Source organism: Mesoplodon mirus (genome assembly GCF_964341445.2).
Source record: "Mesoplodon mirus genome assembly, chromosome: 1".
In the NCBI taxonomy this organism is placed as follows: domain Eukaryota; kingdom Metazoa; phylum Chordata; class Mammalia; order Artiodactyla; family Ziphiidae; genus Mesoplodon; species Mesoplodon mirus.
Genome location: NC_138976.1, coordinates 35,780,745 through 35,800,780, shown reverse-complemented (window position 1 = coordinate 35,800,780; position 20,036 = coordinate 35,780,745). Strand labels below are relative to the sequence as shown.

The 20,036-nt window shown below is 39.6% G+C and overlaps 1 protein-coding gene across 1 annotated transcript in view; it reads left to right on the top strand.

The window, feature by feature from the left end:
- The window catches only part of SVEP1 (sushi, von Willebrand factor type A, EGF and pentraxin domain containing 1), a gene marked incomplete at its 5' end in the record, with an annotated part of 192,261 nt that overhangs the window by 147,319 nt on the left and 24,906 nt on the right, over positions 1 to 20,036 (top strand). Inside the window, 4 exons of the mRNA XM_082626969.1 lie at positions 6,404 to 7,076; positions 8,740 to 11,531; positions 13,587 to 13,812; positions 15,537 to 15,692. Of these exons, the coding sequence (XP_082483095.1) occupies positions 6,404 to 7,076; positions 8,740 to 11,531; positions 13,587 to 13,812; positions 15,537 to 15,692 (3,847 nt within the window). The remainder of the gene's footprint in view (positions 1 to 6,403; positions 7,077 to 8,739; positions 11,532 to 13,586; positions 13,813 to 15,536; positions 15,693 to 20,036) is intronic.

Genomic DNA, 20,036 nt, shown 5'->3' with positions numbered 1-20,036 from the left:
GGTTCGTTATTGTAGGTCTTTTACTTCTGTTGTGTTTCTTGCCTAGAGAAGTTCCTTTAGCATTTGTTGTAAAGCTGGTTTGGTGGTGCTGAGCTCTCTCAGCTTTTGCTTGTCTGTAAACGTTTTAATTTCTCCATCAAATCTGAATGAGATCCTTGCTGGGTAGAGTAATCTTGGGTGCAGGTTTTTCTCCTTCATCACTTTAATTATGTCCTGCCACTCCCTTCTGGCTTGTAGAGTTTCTGCTGAGAGATCAGCTGTTATCCTGATGGGGATTCCCTTGTGTGTTATTTGTTGTTTTTGCCTTGCTGCTCTTAATATGATTTCTTTGTGTTTAATTTTTGACAGTTTGATTAATATGTGTCTTGGCGTATTTCTCCTTGGATTTATTCTGTATGGGACTCTCTGTGCCTCCTGGACTTGATTAACTATTTCCTTTCCCATATTAGGGAAGTTTTCAACTATAATCTCTTCAAATATTTTCTCAGTCCCTTTCTTTTTCTCTTCTTCTTCTGGAACCCCTATAATTCGAATGTTGGTGCGTTTAATGTTGTCCCAGAGGTCTCTGAGACTGTCCTCTGTTCTTTTCATTCTTTTTTCTTTATTTTGCTCTGCAGCAGTTATTTCCACTATTTTATCTTCCACCTCACTTATCCGTTCTTCTGCCTCAGTTATTCTGCTATTGATCCCATCTAGAGTATTTTTTATTTCATTTATTGTATTTTTAATCGATGCTTGATTCATCTTTAGTTCTTCTAGGTCGTTGTTAACTGTTTCTTGCATTTTGTCTATTCTATTTCCAAGATTTTGGATCTGGGAAATAGAATCTTGGATCATCTTTACCATCATTATTCTGAATTCTTTTTCAGGTAGACTGCCTATTACCTCTTCATTTGTTAGGTCTGGTGGGTTTTTATCTTGCTCCTTCTCCTGCTGTGTGTTTTTCTGTCTTCTCATTTTGCTTATGTTACTGTGTTTGGGGTCTCCTTTTTGCAGGCTGCAGGTTCGTAGTTCCCGTTGTTTTTGGTGTCTGTCCCCAGTGGCTAAGGTTGGTTTAGTGGGTTGTGTAGGCTTCCTGGTTGAGGGGACTAGTGCCTGTGTTCTGGTGGATGAGGCTGGATCTTGTCTTTCTGGTGGGCAGGTCCACGTCTGGTGGTGTGTTTTGGGGTGTCTGTGGACTTTTTATGATTTTAGGCCACCTCTCTGCTAATGGGTGGCGTTGTGTTCCTGTCTTGCTAGTTGTTTGGCTTAGGGTGTCCAGCACTGTAGCTTGCTGGTCGTTGAGTGAAGCTGGGTGCTGGTGTTGAGATGGAGATCTCTGGAAGATTTTCGCCGTTTGATATTATGTGGAGCTGGGAGGTCTCTTGTGGACCAGTGTCCTGAAGTTCGCTCTCCCACCTCAGAGGCACAGCACTGACTCCGGGCTCCTCAATTTGGGATGATGTGTTGTCTATTCATGTATTCCACAGATGCAGGGTACATCAAGTTGATTGTGGAGCTTTAATCCGCTGCTTCTGAGGCTGCTGGGAGAGGTTTCCCTTTCTCTTCTTTGTTCTCACAGCTCCTGGGTCTCAGCTTTGGATTTGGCCCCGCCTCTGCGTGTAGGTCGCCGGAGGGCATCTGTTCTTCGCTCAGACAGGACAGGGTTAAAGGAGCAGCCCCTTCGGGGACTCTGGCCCACTCAGGCCGGGCGGGAGGGAGGGGCATGGAGCGCGGGGCGAGCCTGCAGCGGCAGAGGTCGGCGCGACGTTGCACCAGCCCGAGGCGCGCCGTGCGCTCTCCCAGGGAAGCCGCCCCTGGATCCCGGGACCCCGGCAGTGGCGGGCTGCACAGGCTCCCGGAAGGGCGGTGTGGGCAGTGACCTGTGCTCGCACACAGGCTTCTTGGCGGCGGCAGCAGCAGCCCCAGCGTCCCATGCCCGTCACTGGGCTTCGCGCTTTCAGTCGCGACCCGCGCCCGTCTGTGGAGCCCCTTTAAGCAGCGCTCTTAATCCCCTCTCCTCGCGCACCAGGAAACCAAGAGGGAAGAAAAAGTCTCTTGCCTCTTCGGCAGCTCCAGAGCTTTCCCGGACTCCCTCCCGGCCAGCTGTGGCACATTAGCCCCCCTCAGGCTGAGTTCTCGCCGCCAGCCCCAGTCCTCTCCCTGCGCTCTGACCGAAGCCCGAGCCTCAGCTTCCAGCGCTGCGCGCCCCGGCGGGCGAGCAGACAAGCCTCTCGGGCTGGTGAGTGCCGCTCGGCACCAATCCTCTGTGTGGGGATCTCTCCGCTTTGCCCTACCCAAGTATGTGGGGAGTTTCTTGCCTTTTGGGAGGTCTGGGGTCTTCCGCCAGCATTCAGTAGGTGTTCTGTAGGAGTTGTTCCACGTGTAGCTGTATTTCTGGTGTATCCGTGGGGAGGAAGGTGATCTCCGCGTCTTACTCTTCCGCCATCTTACCCGGAAGTTAGGATGTATCTTATCTGTACAAAACTTTATCATTTTTAAGTGATTCTTTTTCATAAGCAGGTGAAATATGTCTTCCAGAAATCTTAACACTCATTTAGATTTCTAGCATAATGAAATGGTGTGGCAGTTTGATCGGAGACCAGTTACAGTTTTCTATCTAGGCGATAACTACAAATTACTTCCTCTTTTTTTGCCATTCAGAGAATATATCCTTCTTTAGCATCTTAAAAGACTAACTGATATATCTGTTTCAGCAGACAGTTCTTTTTGATAAGCCTCTGTCCCCATCCTCACTGAACGTGCCGTCTAGTCTAAAGCACTGGCTTTATTTATTCATTTTTGAAGCCACTCAGTGTAAACTCCTCTGCTCCTCTGAAATGCCAGCCATTCATGTATTGACAGCTTGGCCCCAAGGTTCTACAAATGGATCATTAGAGCTAATTGAGAGGTTTCAGTAAGGGATCCCAGCCCCTTCATAACATTTCCATGACTAAAAAATGATCCCACACTCTGGTTAAGATGCCAAGCTTGCAGCTTTGGAAGTGAAGGCGTAGGGAGACAGACGTTTCCGCCAGCTCAACCTCAAACCTGCCTTTCTCTTTCTCATCAATGGACATGATTCCAAGTCTGTTCACTCTCAGAGTCACTCTCCTCTGAGCCTATTCCAATAGGTCTATAGCCCTTTTTGAATTGTGATACCCAGAGCTGAATGTGCGAATTAAAATGTAACTGCAAGAGAGATAAAGACACCAAGTCTAGGGACTGACACGTGGTGCTTAAAACATAACAATTTATTTCATTTCTCTTCTTCTCTTTCTGGATAAATGAGTTTCTGAAGATGCAGTAACCCTTTTAAGGATGTCACCATTGACTCATTCAGCTCATTCGAGGAAACTAAAGTCTTTCACATTGGATGCCACGAAGCCAGGTTTCCCTTTGTGCAGTTTTTCTTTATTATCTATATACAGGACCTCCCATTTTATCTTTGTTAAATATTACCTAGTAAGATTAGAAACACTGAACTGCCCTATTAAAACCCTTATCCTTCACCCTACAGTTATGTGTTGCTTACAAACTGATGGGCTAAGGACAGAGTTTTGTGACATCAGAAGATACGAAACACCCAACTAGCTTACTTCTATTAACCAGTATTCTTTGGGTCATCCAGTTAATAAACCACTTAAATATCTTTCTGTTCTAGAAGCATTTCTTCTGCTAAAATCTTATGAGAATCCTTGTCAAAGGAACTGTCAAAAACCATTTCCAGTTAATCTGTGCCTGCCACATCTTCACCCATTAACCATCACAACTGTCAAAAACACACAAGATCCTAGTGACCACTGCTTCCTTTTCCAGATGTTTATAGGCCATTCCTAACTATTTGTAAGTCCCCAGAAGTCCCCAGCTATATCACACTCCCATTTCTTTGCTCCTGTTACTTTTCTTCCTTTCCTGCTTTCACGACTCCCCTCAAAAGCTATTTCATCTGGGACACAAAGTACATGCACTGACATTGCCCTGTACACTAGGGAAGGGACTCTAGCACATAGCATGCCCTAATTGCCTAATGAAGAACTAAATGTTGATTGAGAATCATAAAGAAAAGTCAAGTTCTTAAGTCAAAGAAAGGGATGGTGTCAGTTCTAGGAAAGTATGGATAGTATTGAAAATGCATTCTTTAAATTCATTTATTCAAAACACATATATTTAGTAGTAATCTTCCATTATATTACAGAAGAGCTTTTTGCTGCGATATTCCATTAGGGAAGAGTCATTGGTGGAGATTTTCCAGCAGATCAGGGGTCAGAGGCCTAACAAAGTGCTGCCAGATTACAAAACTCTGTTCTTGTGTCCTCAAGAGGCTTTGAGGAATAAGGAAGATTCTGGAGGCAGAGGCTTCTGCCTCAAAGCAGTGAGTCCCATTACCTAAAGGAAGCACTCTATAGATGGCACAGTGGATCCTAATAAATCAGGGATGTCTCAGGTGATGTCTATAAACTTCAGCCAATGAAATATGGTAGCAACATCAAAGGACCCCATGAAAATAATGATGCATGGTTCAAAGTGTGCAAAGGATGTAAATTGTGCTATGAAAATATAAAACACCAAGAGCCTCTATAGGAAGCATCCTAAATGCCCATCAATAGACGAATGGATAAAGAAGATGTGGCACATATATGCAATGGAATATTACTCAGCCATAAAAAGGAACGAAATTGAGTTATTTGTAGTGAGGTGGATGGACCTAGAGTCTGTCATACAGAGTGAAGTAAGTCAGAAAAAGAAAAACAAATGCTGTATGCTAATGCATATATATGGAATCTAAAAAAAAATGGTTCTGATGAACCTAGGGGCAGGACAGGAATAAAGACGCAGACGTAGAGAATGGACTTGAGGACACAGGGAGGGGGAAGGGTAAGCTGGGACGAAGTGAGAGTAGCATTGACATGTATACACTACCAAATGTAAAATAGATAGTGGGAAGCAGTTGCATGGCACAGGGAGATCAGCTCGGTGCTTTGTGACCACCTAGATGGGTGGGATAGGGAGGGTGGGAGGGAGACACAAGAGGGAGGAGATACGGGGATATATGTATATGTATAGCTGATTCACTTTGTTGTACAGCAGAAACTAACACAACATTGTAAAGCAATTATACTCCAATAAAGATGTTAAAAATACATACATACATACAAAGGGAGAGTCATCTCCTAAAAAAAAAAAAAAGAGAGAGCAACATCATGGGAAAGATAGAAGGGTTGGAATCCAGTAAACCAAATTCAGATCCTACCTCTGCTGCTTGCACCCATGTGACTCAGTAGATTTCCTAGCCTGTCTGAACAAGCATTCACTCATCTGCAAAATGAAGAAATTAATATTTCTAAACAGGGTTCAATTGGTGCCAAATTATTTTAGTCCCCTTACGCTTCATTATTATCAAGACGATGGACTGATAGGATGTTAGACAGTCCTTTCAAACTCCCTGTCCTCTTTCTCTTCAGTACGAAAGTGAGAATGAAAATCAGAATGACTCAAACGTAATTATTCTAATACTACGTATCCTAATATTTTGTTCTGCTTCATTGAGAGAGCACTTGAGCATAATTTAAGATTTTTCTAAGTCATCAATCTATCATCATATATGGGGAAATACCTGTGCATAAACAAAGCAAAACTTCTTTGTGCTGGTTGAATAACAGAGCCATATGCAGACACAGCTTTTAATGCTAACCACACGGTTAAGGGTTTAGGAAACAATGGAGGCTGAAATTATAATCCCTCCTTTAAAGTTCATTGATTATAAGCAAGTGGATACCTAGGAGTTATATGCAGGCTACCTGTGGTTCATCAGAGCTTTTGTTTCAAAGACTAGTGATCAAAATAAGCAACGGAAATCATCTATAGATAGATGAAGTTCCAACTTTGAATTGAGTCAGACAGGACCATAGCTTAGTCCTCATTTTTATTTTTAAAGAAATGTGTAACAGTTTTTAGAGTTTCTTGTTTTTTTTAACATCTTTATTGGAGTATAATTGCTTTACAACGGTGTGCTAGTTTCTGCTGTATAACAAAGTGAATCAGCTATACATATACACACATCCCCATATCCCCTCCCTCTTGCGTTTCACCCCTCTAGGTGGTCACAAAGCACCGAGCTGATCTCCCTGTGCTACGCGGCTGCTTCCCACTAGCTATCTATTTTACGTTTGGTACTATAAATAGCAAAATCCACTTCCCTTTCTGAACAAGCCCTAATAATAATAACAAGATGTATATCTTAAATGAAGGTCATTTGATCAATAAGCTCAAATTCAAATAGTAAATATTGTTTTAAAGGATAAAGGATAAAAGTAAAGTTGTTGGTGGAAAGATTTAAAAAATAAAAGCAGAATAAGAAGATGCAAACACCTTTTCTCAAATAATGTGCTTAGTTACTGTTCCTTTTTCCCTAATCTCATAGCTACACCCTTGCCGGTCCTGACACCATTGAGTGCCTGGCCAGTGGCAAGTGGAGCAGAAGTGACCAGCAGTGTCTGGCTGTCTCCTGTGATGAGCCCCCCAGTGTGGAACATGCCTCCCCAGAGACTGCCCATCGGTTATTTGGAGACATTGCATTCTACTATTGTTCAGATGGTTACAGCCTGGCAGACAACTCCCAGCTCCTCTGCAATGCCCAGGGCAAGTGGGTTCCCCCAGAAGGTCAGGCCGTGCCCCGCTGTATAGCTCATTTTTGTGAAAAACCCCCTGCTGTTTCCTACAGCATCTTGGAATCTGTGAGCAAAGCAAAATTTGCCGCAGGCTCAGTTGTGAGCTTCAAGTGCACGGAGGGTTTCGTACTGAACACCTCAGCAAAGATTGAATGTCTGAGAGGTGGGCAGTGGAGTCCTTCCCCCATGTCCATCCAGTGCATCCCCGTGCGCTGCGGAGAGCCACCCCGCATCATGAACGGCTATGCGATTGGATCAAACTACAGTTTTGGAGCCGTGGTGGCTTATAGCTGCAACAGGGGCTTCTACATCAAAGGGGAGAAGAAGAGTGCCTGCGAAGCCACGGGACAGTGGAGTAGCCCCATACCCACATGCCACCCTGTATCTTGCAATGAACCACCAAAGGTTGAGAATGGCTTTCTGGAGGTAAGAGACTGATTCACAAGTGTCCATGGCTTTCATCATTTACAGGGCCAGCCCATTGTGGCTTATTCAGAAGCAGGGACATGAATAGACTAATAGGTGAATAACAGAAGCTGCTAAATCTATTGGTGGTAAATATTGGAGAGAATTTGATAGAGGTCATGAATCCTTTTAATCTATAGCTTTCTACCTTCTACTAGCATATAGGCACTTGAAACACTTTATAGCAATATTTTAGCCCAGCTATGACGTTAGAATAAAATAGTTTTAAGAGATACTATTTTGATTTATAAAAAGTTATTCCAAGATGGATGTATTATTTATTTTTATAGAAATCAAGGTCTAAATGGAACCTAGAGAAATCTGTTATCATTTCTTATTTTTAGACAAAAGATGGGGGTAAACCATCCATTCACCATAAGGTGGTTTTTGCAGTTTTCTTTTAGGGAACCTAAAGGTAATTTCATCAGGACAAAGGGTTTTGTCAGATCCACACATATCCTCCTTTCTCGTTACTATGTGTCTTGTCATTAAATCTATCAAGAAAACCGGAATAACAATCTATTCCCCCAAATCAAGGGTCATTTTAAAGAGACAGTATTCTAATTAAACAATTTTTTAAAACCCACGCATACATAGTACCTTTTCTCCTTTATATTCTAAAACAACAATGAATGCCTTTTATTTAAGACTTTTGCTCAGATGTATTAGCTTTCCATTGGAAGAAGGTGTCTTGTATATGTAAGGAGGCTTTCTTCATTTATTCATTTAACAAATATTTCTGGAGCTCCTACTAGGTGCCAGGTAAGCACTGGAGATCTAGTATTTAATAACACGGATTAGGTCTGTGATGGCATGGTGTTTACATGCATGTGGGGTACCCAAGAAATAGATAAATAAACAAAACAAATAATCATGTCCAAATACCAAGAAGTTCACTGCACCACAGAAGCTAGACGTACCATTAACAAAATAACCATTGCAATCTTTTTAAAGTTTTCATAAGTAATTCATCTTTGTACTGCCTAAAAATGACCTCTTGCTATGTTATTCACTTATATATTTGAATGTTGAGAGTACGAATATTAACTTTTTTGTTTAAAAGGTAAAATATTACTCTTTATTTTCCATCCTTACGTTATGGCAGCAATTTTTTAAAATTATATTAAGAATGAACCCAAAACTCTGACAGTAGGTCCATATCCATAAAAAAATTTGTTTTTCTTATTATCTAACAGCATAAACAAATGTATGTTTGTGTATGTTTCCTTTTCTGTGAGTAAAACAACACACTATAGCACTGCTTTGGTCAGTGAGATTTTTTAAATTTACCAAGTAATTTATAATTTTTGGTATTGCTCCATCAACTCATCAATCGATTTAGAGACTATTGATCTTTACTTATTATGGGCTTACCACTGGGGCCAACATTTCTGCTGTAGGTATTACCTAATTTGACCTTCTGCCATCCTTTTTGTTTATTTAAATAAAAAAAATAGAGTGGACCTATTGGAAAAATACAAGTTCTCTTTGGCTTATGTCTTAATTGATACATTTTAACATAGGCATTTTAGTTTAGTTCTTCTTTACTGTGATTTGCTGTATTTTGTCCATTATATTACACATTATACAAATTGTACTTCATTGTTTTTTTCCCGTTATCCAGCATACAGCTGGCAGGACCTTTGAGAGTGAAGTGAGATACCGGTGTAACCCAGGCTATAAGTCCGTCGGAAGTCCTGTATTTGTCTGCCAAGCCAATCGCCACTGGCACAGTGAATCCCCTCTGTCGTGCATCCCTCTCAACTGTGGAAAACCTCCCCCAATCCAGAATGGCTACAGGAAAGGAGACAATTTTGAAGTAGGGTCCAAGGTTCAGTTTTTCTGCAATGAGGGTTACGAGCTTATTGGTGATCATTCTTGGACATGCCTGAAATCTGGCAAATGGAATAAGAAGCCAAACCAAAAGTGTGTGCCCGCCAAGTGCCCAGAGCCACCCCTCTTGGAGAACCAACTGGTTTTGAAGGAGTTGACCACCGAGGTGGGAGTGGTGACATTTTCCTGTAAAGAAGGGAATGCCCTCCAGGGCCCCTCTGTCCTGAAATGCTTGCCATCCCAGCAGTGGAATGATTCTTTTCCTGTTTGTAAGATGGTTCTTTGCCTCCCACCTCCGCTGATTTCCTTTGGTGTCCCTGCTCCTTCTTCTGCTCTTCATTTTGGAAGTACTGTCAAGTATTCTTGTGTGGATGGGTTTTTCTTAAGAGGAGATCCTACCACCTTCTGCCAGGCTGACGGTACCTGGAGCTCTCCACTGCCAGAATGTGTGCCAGTAGAATGCCCCCAACCTGAGGAAATCCTCAATGGCATCATTGACGTGCAAGGTCTTGCCTATCTGAGCACAGCTCTCTATACCTGCAAGCCAGGCTTTGAGTTGGTGGGCAATTCTACCACTCTTTGTGGGGAAAATGGTCACTGGCTTGGAAGAAAACCAACCTGTAAACCCATTGAGTGCCCAAAGCCCAAGGAGATTTCGAATGGCAAATTCTCTTACACAAACCTACACTATGGGCAGACCATTACCTACTCTTGTGACCGGGGCTTCAGGCTCAAAGGTCCCAAAGCCTTGACTTGTTTAGAGACAGGTGATTGGGATGTGGATGTCCCATCATGCAGTGCCATCCACTGTGATCCCCCACATCCCATTGAAAATGGTTTCGTAGAAGGTGCAGATTACAGCTATGGTGCCATGATCATCTACAGCTGCTTCCCTGGGTTCCAGGTAGCTGGTCACGCCATGCAGACCTGTGAAGAGTCGGGATGGTCAAGCTCCATCCCAACATGTGTACTCATAGACTGCGGTCTCCCCCCTCACATTGATTTTGGAGACTGTACTAAGGTCAGAGACGGTCAGGAATATTTTAACCTAGAAGAAGACATGATGGAAGTTCCATATCGGACTCCTCACCCGCCTCATCATCTGGGAACAGTGGCTAAAACCTGGGGAAACACAAAGGGATCTCCTGCTACACATTCAGCAAAATTCCGATACAACACCCTGGTTTCCTACACCTGTAATCCAGGATATGAACTCTTGGGGAACCCTGTGCTGATCTGCCAGGAGGATGGAACTTGGAATGGCAGCGCGCCATCATGCATTTCAGTTGAATGTGACCTGCCTGTTGCTCCTGAAAACGGCTTTTTGCATTTTACAGAGACTACCATGGGCAGTGCCATACAGTATAGCTGCAAACCTGGGCACACTCTGGTGGGCTCCGACGTAAGACTTTGTCTACAGAATAGAGAATGGAGTGGTACTTCCCCACTCTGTGAGGCCATCTCATGCCCCAAACCAAATCAGGTTATGAATGGCTCCATCAAAGGAAGCAACTACACATACCTGAGCATATTGTACTATGAGTGTAATCCTGGGTATGTGTTGAATGGCACTGACAGGAGAATGTGTCAAGAAAATAAAAATTGGGATAGGAGTGAGCCAATTTGTATTCCTGTGGACTGTGGTTCACCTCCAGTCTCAGCAAATGGCCAGGTAAAGGGAGAGGAGTATACATTCCAAAAAGAGGTTGAGTACACTTGCGATGAAGGGTTCTTGCTGGAGGGGGCCAGCAGTCGTGTTTGTCTTGCTGATGGAAGCTGGAGTGGGACGACTCCCATCTGTGTGCCTGTCAGGTGTTCCCCCCCAATACAGGTGGCAAATGGGGTGATGGATGGCCTGGACTATGGCTTCGGGAAGAAAGTGGTGTTCCATTGTCAAGATGGCTACGTGTTGCACGGTGCCCCCAAACTCATCTGTCAATCAGATGGCAACTGGGATGCCCAGGTTCCTCTCTGTAAACCAGTCAACTGTGGCCCTCCTGAAGATCTTGCCCATGGCTTCCCTAATGGCTTCTCCTTTTATCATGGGGGGCATATACAGTATCAGTGCTTTCCTGGTTATAAGCTCCATGGAAGTCCTTCAAGAAAGTGTCTCTCCAATAGTTCCTGGAGTGGCAGCCCACCTTCCTGCCTGCCTTGCACGTGTTCCCCACCAGTCATTCCAAATGGAGCAGTCAACAGGACAGATTTTGGTTGTGGACAGGCAGCTCGGATTCAGTGCTTCAAAGGCTTCCAGCTCCTGGGACTTTCTGAAATCACCTGCGAAGCCAATGGCCAATGGAGCTCTGGCTTCCCACGCTGTGAACACACTTCTTGCGGTTCTCCCCCAATGATACCAAATGCATTCACCAGTGAGAGTGGCTCTTTGGAGGAAAATGTGATAACTTACAACTGCAGATCTGGGTATGTCATCCGAGGCAGTTCAGATCTGATTTGTACAGAGAAAGGGATGTGGAGCCAGCCTTATCCTGTCTGCGAGCCCCTGTCCTGTGGACCCCCACCACCTGTCTCCAGTGCAGTGGCAACTGGAGAGGTACACATCTATGGAAGTAAAGTGAAACTTAGGTAAGACCGTGGCTCTAGAGTCTCCAAGGGGCACAGGCAGGAAGGTTGTAAAATGAAAAGTGATAGGTCAAAAATTTAGCTAACTGGGAAGAAAACACCCTCTCTGGACTGCTGTCCCAAAACTGAAGCTTTTAACACTTGGTTTTATTCTATCCACAATTATGCAGAAATCCATTGACTTATAAGAATAAATTTCTACACTTTCAGACTGTAGTTCCTAATATAATTATCATGTTCTGTTGCGCTTCATGGAACAGCAAGATCATCTAGCTAGCTTTAATATCCCTTAAATCACAGGCTCTTTTTTAAGCATTATGCTGATAAATTTCTTTGGTATCACCTAATGATTATATTCATATATGCAAATGTTGGGGAAGTAAGGCAAAAGCTGAAGAATTCAGGTCAAAAATCACATACTTTAATTGGTCAGCATTAATAGGGAGATAGTCTTGAGGGGACATCCAACCTATGCTATCTGAGCAAACTAAGCATTTAATGCACAGATAGTGATTTTTGCTGAAAAGTTCTCTATTTAAAATGTATTAAAAAAAGATGAGAAAATATGGAATGAATTCATAAATTAGACTTTTATTGGAATAAATGCCTGTAATGTGTAAATATATCTCAACCCTCTAAATCAATTTAGATTTTATTAATATCTTTATGGATTATCCTTATGGATTATCCTTCACATATTGGCTTCTTAGATTTTATTAATAATTTAATAACTCTTCTTAAGTTTGTCTGTTGTAGACATTTTAGCCCTACCTTCATTTTCTCTTAATTACAGTAAGAAATAGACCCAAGGGAGGATTGTCACTGTAATGAAACCTAAAGAATAGTGGTTTATGCACCAAGAAGAAAAACAAAAATTATTCCTCACTTTTGACATGCATTTTCAATTTTCTATTTGGATGTTGGTGTCTCAGATAGCTTGAGAAATCACAATAAGACCTGCTTCCTAAGACTGTCCTGTTTGTTTTTCCTTGTGTGTTGATTGTCTTCAGATCTTCACTTATTAGTAAACAGATCGTTCCAAGCTTGCAAAACCTGTGACTGCTACCTAGCCTGGTAATTTGTGAAATTTAAAAAATATATCCACCCAATAAATGTTAGTTAATTAAATGGTTTAATTTAAAAAGCAGCATAGTATAGTGGTAAAACCATGGACTCTAGAGCCAGATTCCGTAGGTAGGAATCTCAGCTCTGTCGCTTCCTGGGAAAGTTATTTAATCTCTCTGGTGTCAGTTTCATCATCTGAAAAATGGGCATAAAGAAAATAATCACACCTATTCATAGGGTTGATATGAGAATGGGTTCATATTTGTAGAGCAATTAGAACAGTGTCTAGAATTTAACAAATGCTCCGTAAGCATTTGCTGAATGAAAAAATACAAATTTTAAAAATCATAGAGGGTTTTAGAGCCAGCTTGACTTGAGTTTGAACACCAATACTACTGTTACATGATACCTACCTACTAAACAGGATTAAAAGACACACCCTACGCAGAGCGGCTGGGCCCGTGGGCCATGGCCGCTGGGCCTGCACGCGTCCGGAGCCTGTGCTCCACAACGGGAGGGGCCACGACAGTGGGGGGCCCCCGCGTACCGCAAAAAAAAAAAAAAGACACACCCTATGTAGAGGACTTCATTTGGTACAAAGTAGATTGCCCAAAAATGTTAATTGTGTTATATTCTTACTAGTATCTGAGTCTATTTTGGACTTCATCTAGAGTTTCTTGAACTGTTCGATATTTCATAATAAAAATAAATTTAATAATGATATTATCCAGAACAAAGGTAAATCATGTCAACAACATTTAAAGCAACTTTAGACTTGGCTAATCCTTAATGTGGATAGCTAAGGATTCATCTGGTTGTCATTGTTTTCTTGGTGTTTTTGCAAGGCAACTCCATCCCCCTGACATTTGAGTCATTTTTAATACATCACATAAAATGTCTACTAAGCTTTATAACAGCTTCTTGAATCCAAGAATAAGTCACCAACTATATTGCATTCCCTTTAAGGCACTCATTTTTACTTTTCCATTGCAGGTGTCTAGAAGGTTATACGATGGATACAGAGATAGACACATTCACCTGTCAGAAAGATGGTCGTTGGTTCCCTGAGAGAATCTCTTGCAGTCCTAAGAAATGTCCTTTGCCAGCAAGCATAACACACATACTTGTTCATGGGGATGATTTCAGTGTGAATAAGCAAGTTTCTGTGTCATGTGCAAAAGGGTATACCTATGAGGGAGTTAATATATCAACATGTCAGGTAAGATTCCGTGTCTTAATTAGAACATGTAGGGTATAACTCATTTATATATATTATACTATGTGTGTGTGTGTGTGTGTGTGTGGATATATATGTAAGTGTATATTATACTATATGTGTGTGTGTATATAGATATATGTATACGTAAGTGTGTGGATATAGATATACATATACATATATCCACACAGGCAGTATCTTGCTGCCCTGAAAAGAGAAAATGTCTCATTTCCAACCATGTCAAAGGGTTTGAGAAGTTTTTTGGTAGAAATATAATAAAATATATCTTTCTTTCCAATGGTCCCATTTTTAAAAATAAGAAAGTGCCAAGGGCAGGTGAAAAGTCCCAAAGGTAAATAAAATGTTAAAATATCTATAACAAGAGATTCGTGACAGATTAACTATGTGTATGGTCTACACATAGACTCTCTATGTGTAGAAATGAGACCTAATTGTTACCAAATATGTTTCCAGTTTTAGTAGAAGAGCAAAGGTAGCAGAAACAAAAATTGGAGTCAAATTCTGCCTCTGCTTACTACTTGTGTCACTTTAATAAAGCTACTTAGAATTGCCAAGCTCCTATCAGTGTGGTATTAGTGTAAAATTCGGTAGAAGGGGAAATGAATGGAATGGAAGAAATAGGTCAAAAGTAGATCCTGATAAAGGAATCATCACAAGTCAGTGAAGAAAGGAATCATTAATAAACAAATCATTCTGATACAATGAAGTAACCACTAGGGAAAAAAATTAATATATACCAAAATAAACTCCAGATATATCAAAAGAAAACAATACTATGTAGCTTTTAAAAGTTAATAGTAATACCCAGAATCATTTGTGCAAAAAATATATTTATTGAAGCATTATTTACAGTATTGAAAAATTAGATACAATGTATATTTCTGACATTAGGGGAATGGTTAATTATGAGGCAGGCATATATATATGTGTATATATATATATATATATATATATAATTATTTCTGGCTCATCTGTAGAATAAAGGGCTTAGCCTCAAGTCTTGTTTTAGACTGCTATTCAACTCACATGCTATTTCCTCAAAGAAAACAAAACAACATTAGCAAGAGAATAACAGTCTTCAAGGGAAACATGGTGTGTACGCCTCACTATACCTGAAAAGAAGGCTGGAAAATGTTAACTCTAACTGTGGTGGTGAGGAAATAAAGTAAATGTCTGTGTGTCTTTTTTTTTTTCTTTAACTATGTGACTTGCTCACAATATATGATGGAATGTTTTCAAGTATTCATGTTGGGAAGGGAGAAAAGGAAGCCGTCTTTTTAAACTTTAGATCATATGCCTGAAAGTTGCTGTTTCTCATCAACTTTAGATTAAAATGCAGAATTATGTAAAATATAAGGGTGTATTACTATAAGTCATGGAATATTTGTATCTACCATCCAGTCCACATGCATCATAATGAAAACATACTTCTTGGTGTTCTTGATTTTTTAAAGGATTCTATTAGGAAGAAAATGCTTGTTTTGTGAGTTTCAGAAATGTCTAAAATTGTTTAGTGATTACTGTTAAAGCCATCTGATAATTAATGTGCGTTTTTTAAGGCCAAAGAAAATAAGTGGCAGAAGTAGGACCAAGTTCTAGGTCCTCTGACTATCATTTGCGGATTATTCTGTTATACAACCAATATTTGCAGACTTCTTCATTCATGTGTACTAATTTCTAAATGTAACTTATAACTTGTTATTTAGATTGATGGCACCTGGGAGCCACCATTTTCTGATGAATCCTGCAGTCCAGTTTCTTGTGGGAAACCTGAAAGTCCAGAACATGGGTTTGTGTTTGGCAGTGAATACAGCTTTGAAAGCATGATTATTTATCACTGTGAAACTGGTTATGAATTAGAGGTAAGCGAACAAATTGTTTAACTAGCATTAATTTGTTTTTCCAATATACTTAGGAATATTTTTTGTGTTACGCCATTTTGTTTCACTGATTTGGGTCCTAAAAGACTTTTCTATACTTTGTTGCCTTATATCTTAGCACTCTCTAAGAAATATTTAAAGTGACTTACAATTTTAAAAAGCAAAGTAAGTCTCAAATTAAAGAATCAAAGCCATGAAAAAAAGAGAAACTTTGTATACCAGCCACAAGACTTTAGTTGGTCATTTAAACCTGTGTTTTCGCCTCCTGTTAATTGTATTCTACACAGTCCATCTGTCACTATGGGGAGGCAACCATAAGAATTTAGTTATACAAAGCTAGGGTTTCCTCAAGCAATGGGTGCAAATACCTTGGAGGGTTTTTGATTGAGATTCCAGGTTCCCACAAGGCAGGTATGGCCTGAAAAAATCCCCAGAGCAGTTCTAACCAAATACCATGATAGGTCTCAAGACCACGCTTGCCTGGTTTGTAATATTAAAATCCCATCAGCAGCACCTATTTACTTTGGTGTGAATGCTGCAGTCAATTTTGCTAAAAGCATGATCACACATCATCAAACTTGAACTTTAAGAGGCCTGTTTTATATTACATAATGTTGTCCTTTGGTTTTTCAGGAAACTTCTTTCCTGTTTTGCTGTTATAATGGTATTAAATGCAGGTTTTGCAGAAGTATGCATTGCCAGTGATTTGTTAACTGTGTATAGCATGTTCCATTTTTTTTCTACTGACCATAGAACCAGAGAACTTTCATAAGATAGGTCCATGAAAGCTGGAACTAGGCTTAGGTGGATCTTGTTTTATTTCCTCAAAAGATTTTTTTTTTTTAAAAAAAGGTGGGGGGAAAGAAGGATGGTAATGTAATGGTTATTGCAGTTGAAGAGTTTTTCTGTTTTTGAAACTCAGTTGCTCTTCATGTGGGAGTGCTAATCTTGCAATTTGTTGAGAAGAAAAGTGGTATAAAATCTAAACAAATATATAGCAAACTGATGGGTCATTAAATTTGAGGAAGTAGATAATTTACCTTAAAAATTTTGGAAATATCCCAGTGTTAACCACAAAATTGAGAGAGATGCTATAACAATTGTTCTTATTCCAAGAATGTCTGAATCACCTGAGAAAGTTTTTCTAAATATTAATGTCCAGTTACTTACAGAAATAACCAAGTCCAGGTCTGGAACATGAGATGTAAAAGATTAGCCTAGAAAAGCTTATCATATGAGTTAGGAGGGAACCTATCAAAGGTTACATGCTAAAAAAAAACCTCAGGAGCCAATTGGATGAGGCTTCCACAGGCCAAGATGAGACCATTTTAGCACCAATAAGAATAATAACTTTAATGGACTGAAACACATCAAATACGTCATGAATGACAGTAGACTCACAATGATACTAGAAGAAAATTAGTTGGTAACTTTTAGGGGATGCCCATGAGCAAATTCATTAGTTTGAAAACACAACGAAAGGGGGAAAAGTATCTTTTCAATGCTAACTGGATGACTAAGTAACCAAATAGTAGATGAAATCAGTCAATAATGATAGAATTTTAATCTCAGAATTTGCAACTCTTATGAATTAATGGATTTAGGTTATCATCATCATGGCTACTGATGTCAGAAAAAAAAATAGAGGCACCCAGACATTATAATGCCTCTGGATGGAAAAACACACCATTAGGGAAAAGTCTTACCAAAAAAAGAACTGTTGAATTTGAAATTTTGCATTTTTAACAAGTGCCCCAGATACCAAAGGTCAATGGCTGGAAAAGTGGTTAAGAATAGGGACTTGGTCCCAGCAGACCTCTGGTACAGGCTCTCTGCTTTTGCTGGATGAAAGATGTTGGGGAACTGACTGAACCTCTCTGAGCCTCTGTTTCATCCCATCTGTAGTAGAAATGCCATAACCACCTTTGCACAGTTACTGCAAGGACTGGAGATAAAAGAAAGTGGCAAGCACCACCCTTTATGCATTGTCTGAGTTCAGTAGAGGGTAGTTATTATCAGTACTCCTCGTATGTATATTATTACCAAAATCAGACAAAGCAATTAAGACAGCTAATGTAAATCATGTTAAATTTTTCTAATATGTAAATAAATTATCATTTTTATGTAAGGTAAACAACTTCTTTGAGCTATCTAACTCTCAAAACTTTTACTACACATGCAGTCTTCTCGAAATAAAAATCACTACAGGCGGGCTTCCCTGGTGGCACAGTGGTTGAGAGTCTGCCTGCCGAGGCAGGGAACACGGGTTTGTGCCCCAGTCCGGGAAGATCCCACATGCCGCGGAGCGGCTGGGCCTGTGAGCCATGGCCGCTGAGCCTGCGCGTCCGGAACCTGTGCTCCGCAACGGGAGAGGCCACAACAGTGAGAGGCCTGCGTACCGCAAAAAAACAAAAAAAAACAAAAAACAAAACTTAAAAAAGAAAAATCACTACAGGCAACTGAGGAATAAATCAAAATAACTCAAAAATGAGATAGTCATGTTCTAAAATCACTGGTAGTGAGCAATAAAGTGGTATCTATGATTCTAAAACTTACTATAACTATCTAACTTAATTGTTGATTAAACAGCTAAATTATGTCAAAAATAGTAACTTGATGCTAATCTGGATCTAAAACTCCAGGTAAAAAACAAAACAAAAACAAAAACAAAAACAAGATAAGTAAAGGGATAGAGAGAGAAAAAGAAAGAAGGAAAAGCATGATAAAATTTGCAATTTACTAAGGAGGGAACCAACAGACGGTGTTTGATTTTTTTTTTAAAGCAATAGTTACAGAAAATAGAGTTCAGTTTTTATTGGAACAAAAATTGACATAATTGAAACAGAATATTATGTGAATTATTGGAAGAAAAAGGAAAATATCTTAGTGGGAAAAATGCTAACCTATTGACTAAAATTAGCTACTTGAGTGTAGTCCACTCTGGAAGTACCCAAATAGGGAGCTGGCTTTGATGGCTTGTCATATACTTCCTCAAAAGTATTAAAGAATAATTTGCAAACTAGAATAGTATATTTTCCTGTGCATACATAAGTATATAAACACAACAAAAGTACAGCAAATGTTAACAAGGTTTATCTCTGAATGAAGAACCCTAGAAAACTTTGTACTTTTCTTTCACGTTTTCCAACCTTTCTGTAGTCAAAACATATTATTTTTTCAATAAGAAGAAAATAATGAATATATATTTTTAAAAATTTTAATTTTATTGGTTCAATTATTTTCTTGGAAAGTCAGGAGAGTATCCTTCTATCAAAGTCAATGGAATTTTTATATGTAAAGATTTGTCAGTAATTAAACTGATAGCTCAAAGTAAATACCTTTGAATAGAAGATTAAGGATAAAAGACATCAGTCAATCAGCTAAAAACCAAAGTAGAGGCAATTGCTCCTTTTCAGACATCCTGGTAATTTAGAACACAGCTTCAAGAGGATATGTATCCAAAGAGCTCTGAGGATTGAAAAGCCATGAGACAAAATCCATGTGCTAAGGTTCATATACTTGACTTAGAGTCAAGCCCCTTAATACATTACTTGGAACCTAATCTTTTTTTTTTTAACATATAATGTTAGAGAATTTTATTTATCTTATTATTCCATAGTAAATTAGGAATTTAAAACATGGGAAAAGGTTATCATTAGGAACACTGATGATTACAGTAAAAGATAAACAACAAAAAAAGAGGAAGCAAGGATGCATAAAAATTATATCCAGAAATAAAAACCCAGTAATCTTAGCTTAGCTCAGCCTATAATAACTCTAGGGGGGCAAACAGCCTGTATAGCCCCCAAGGGCTATGGGATATTGGAAAATATACCAAAAGTGCATTGAGAATAACAACTATAAATATTTTTTAAGTAAATTACATTATTTTTACTCTATTTCTGAAGGCAGGGAAATAAATTTTAGAAAGATTTTTACTCAAAATATATAAAATTTTACTTGCTCGGGACCTTAATAGGGTAAGTTTATCTTTAATGGATACATTACATTGTCAAAAAGTCAATCCTGATACCAATAAGATATCTTGACATGTTTCATGTCCAAGGGTATAAATAAAATAATTCACCTTCTTTGCTGTACCTCTCAGATATTAGAAAATAAATTTAAGTCAAAATATTTTTAAGTATCCTAAGCAAATATACCTCTCTGACATTTCAGACACATTCTTCATCAGTCTTTGCTATTGGTTATAATTAGTTATCATTTAAACAAAAAGTGAAACAAAGTCTGTACCTTAATTACACTCATCAGCCAGAATATGAATTTTGAGGTAATTTGATGAAAACATTTTTGAAAGTTTAAACC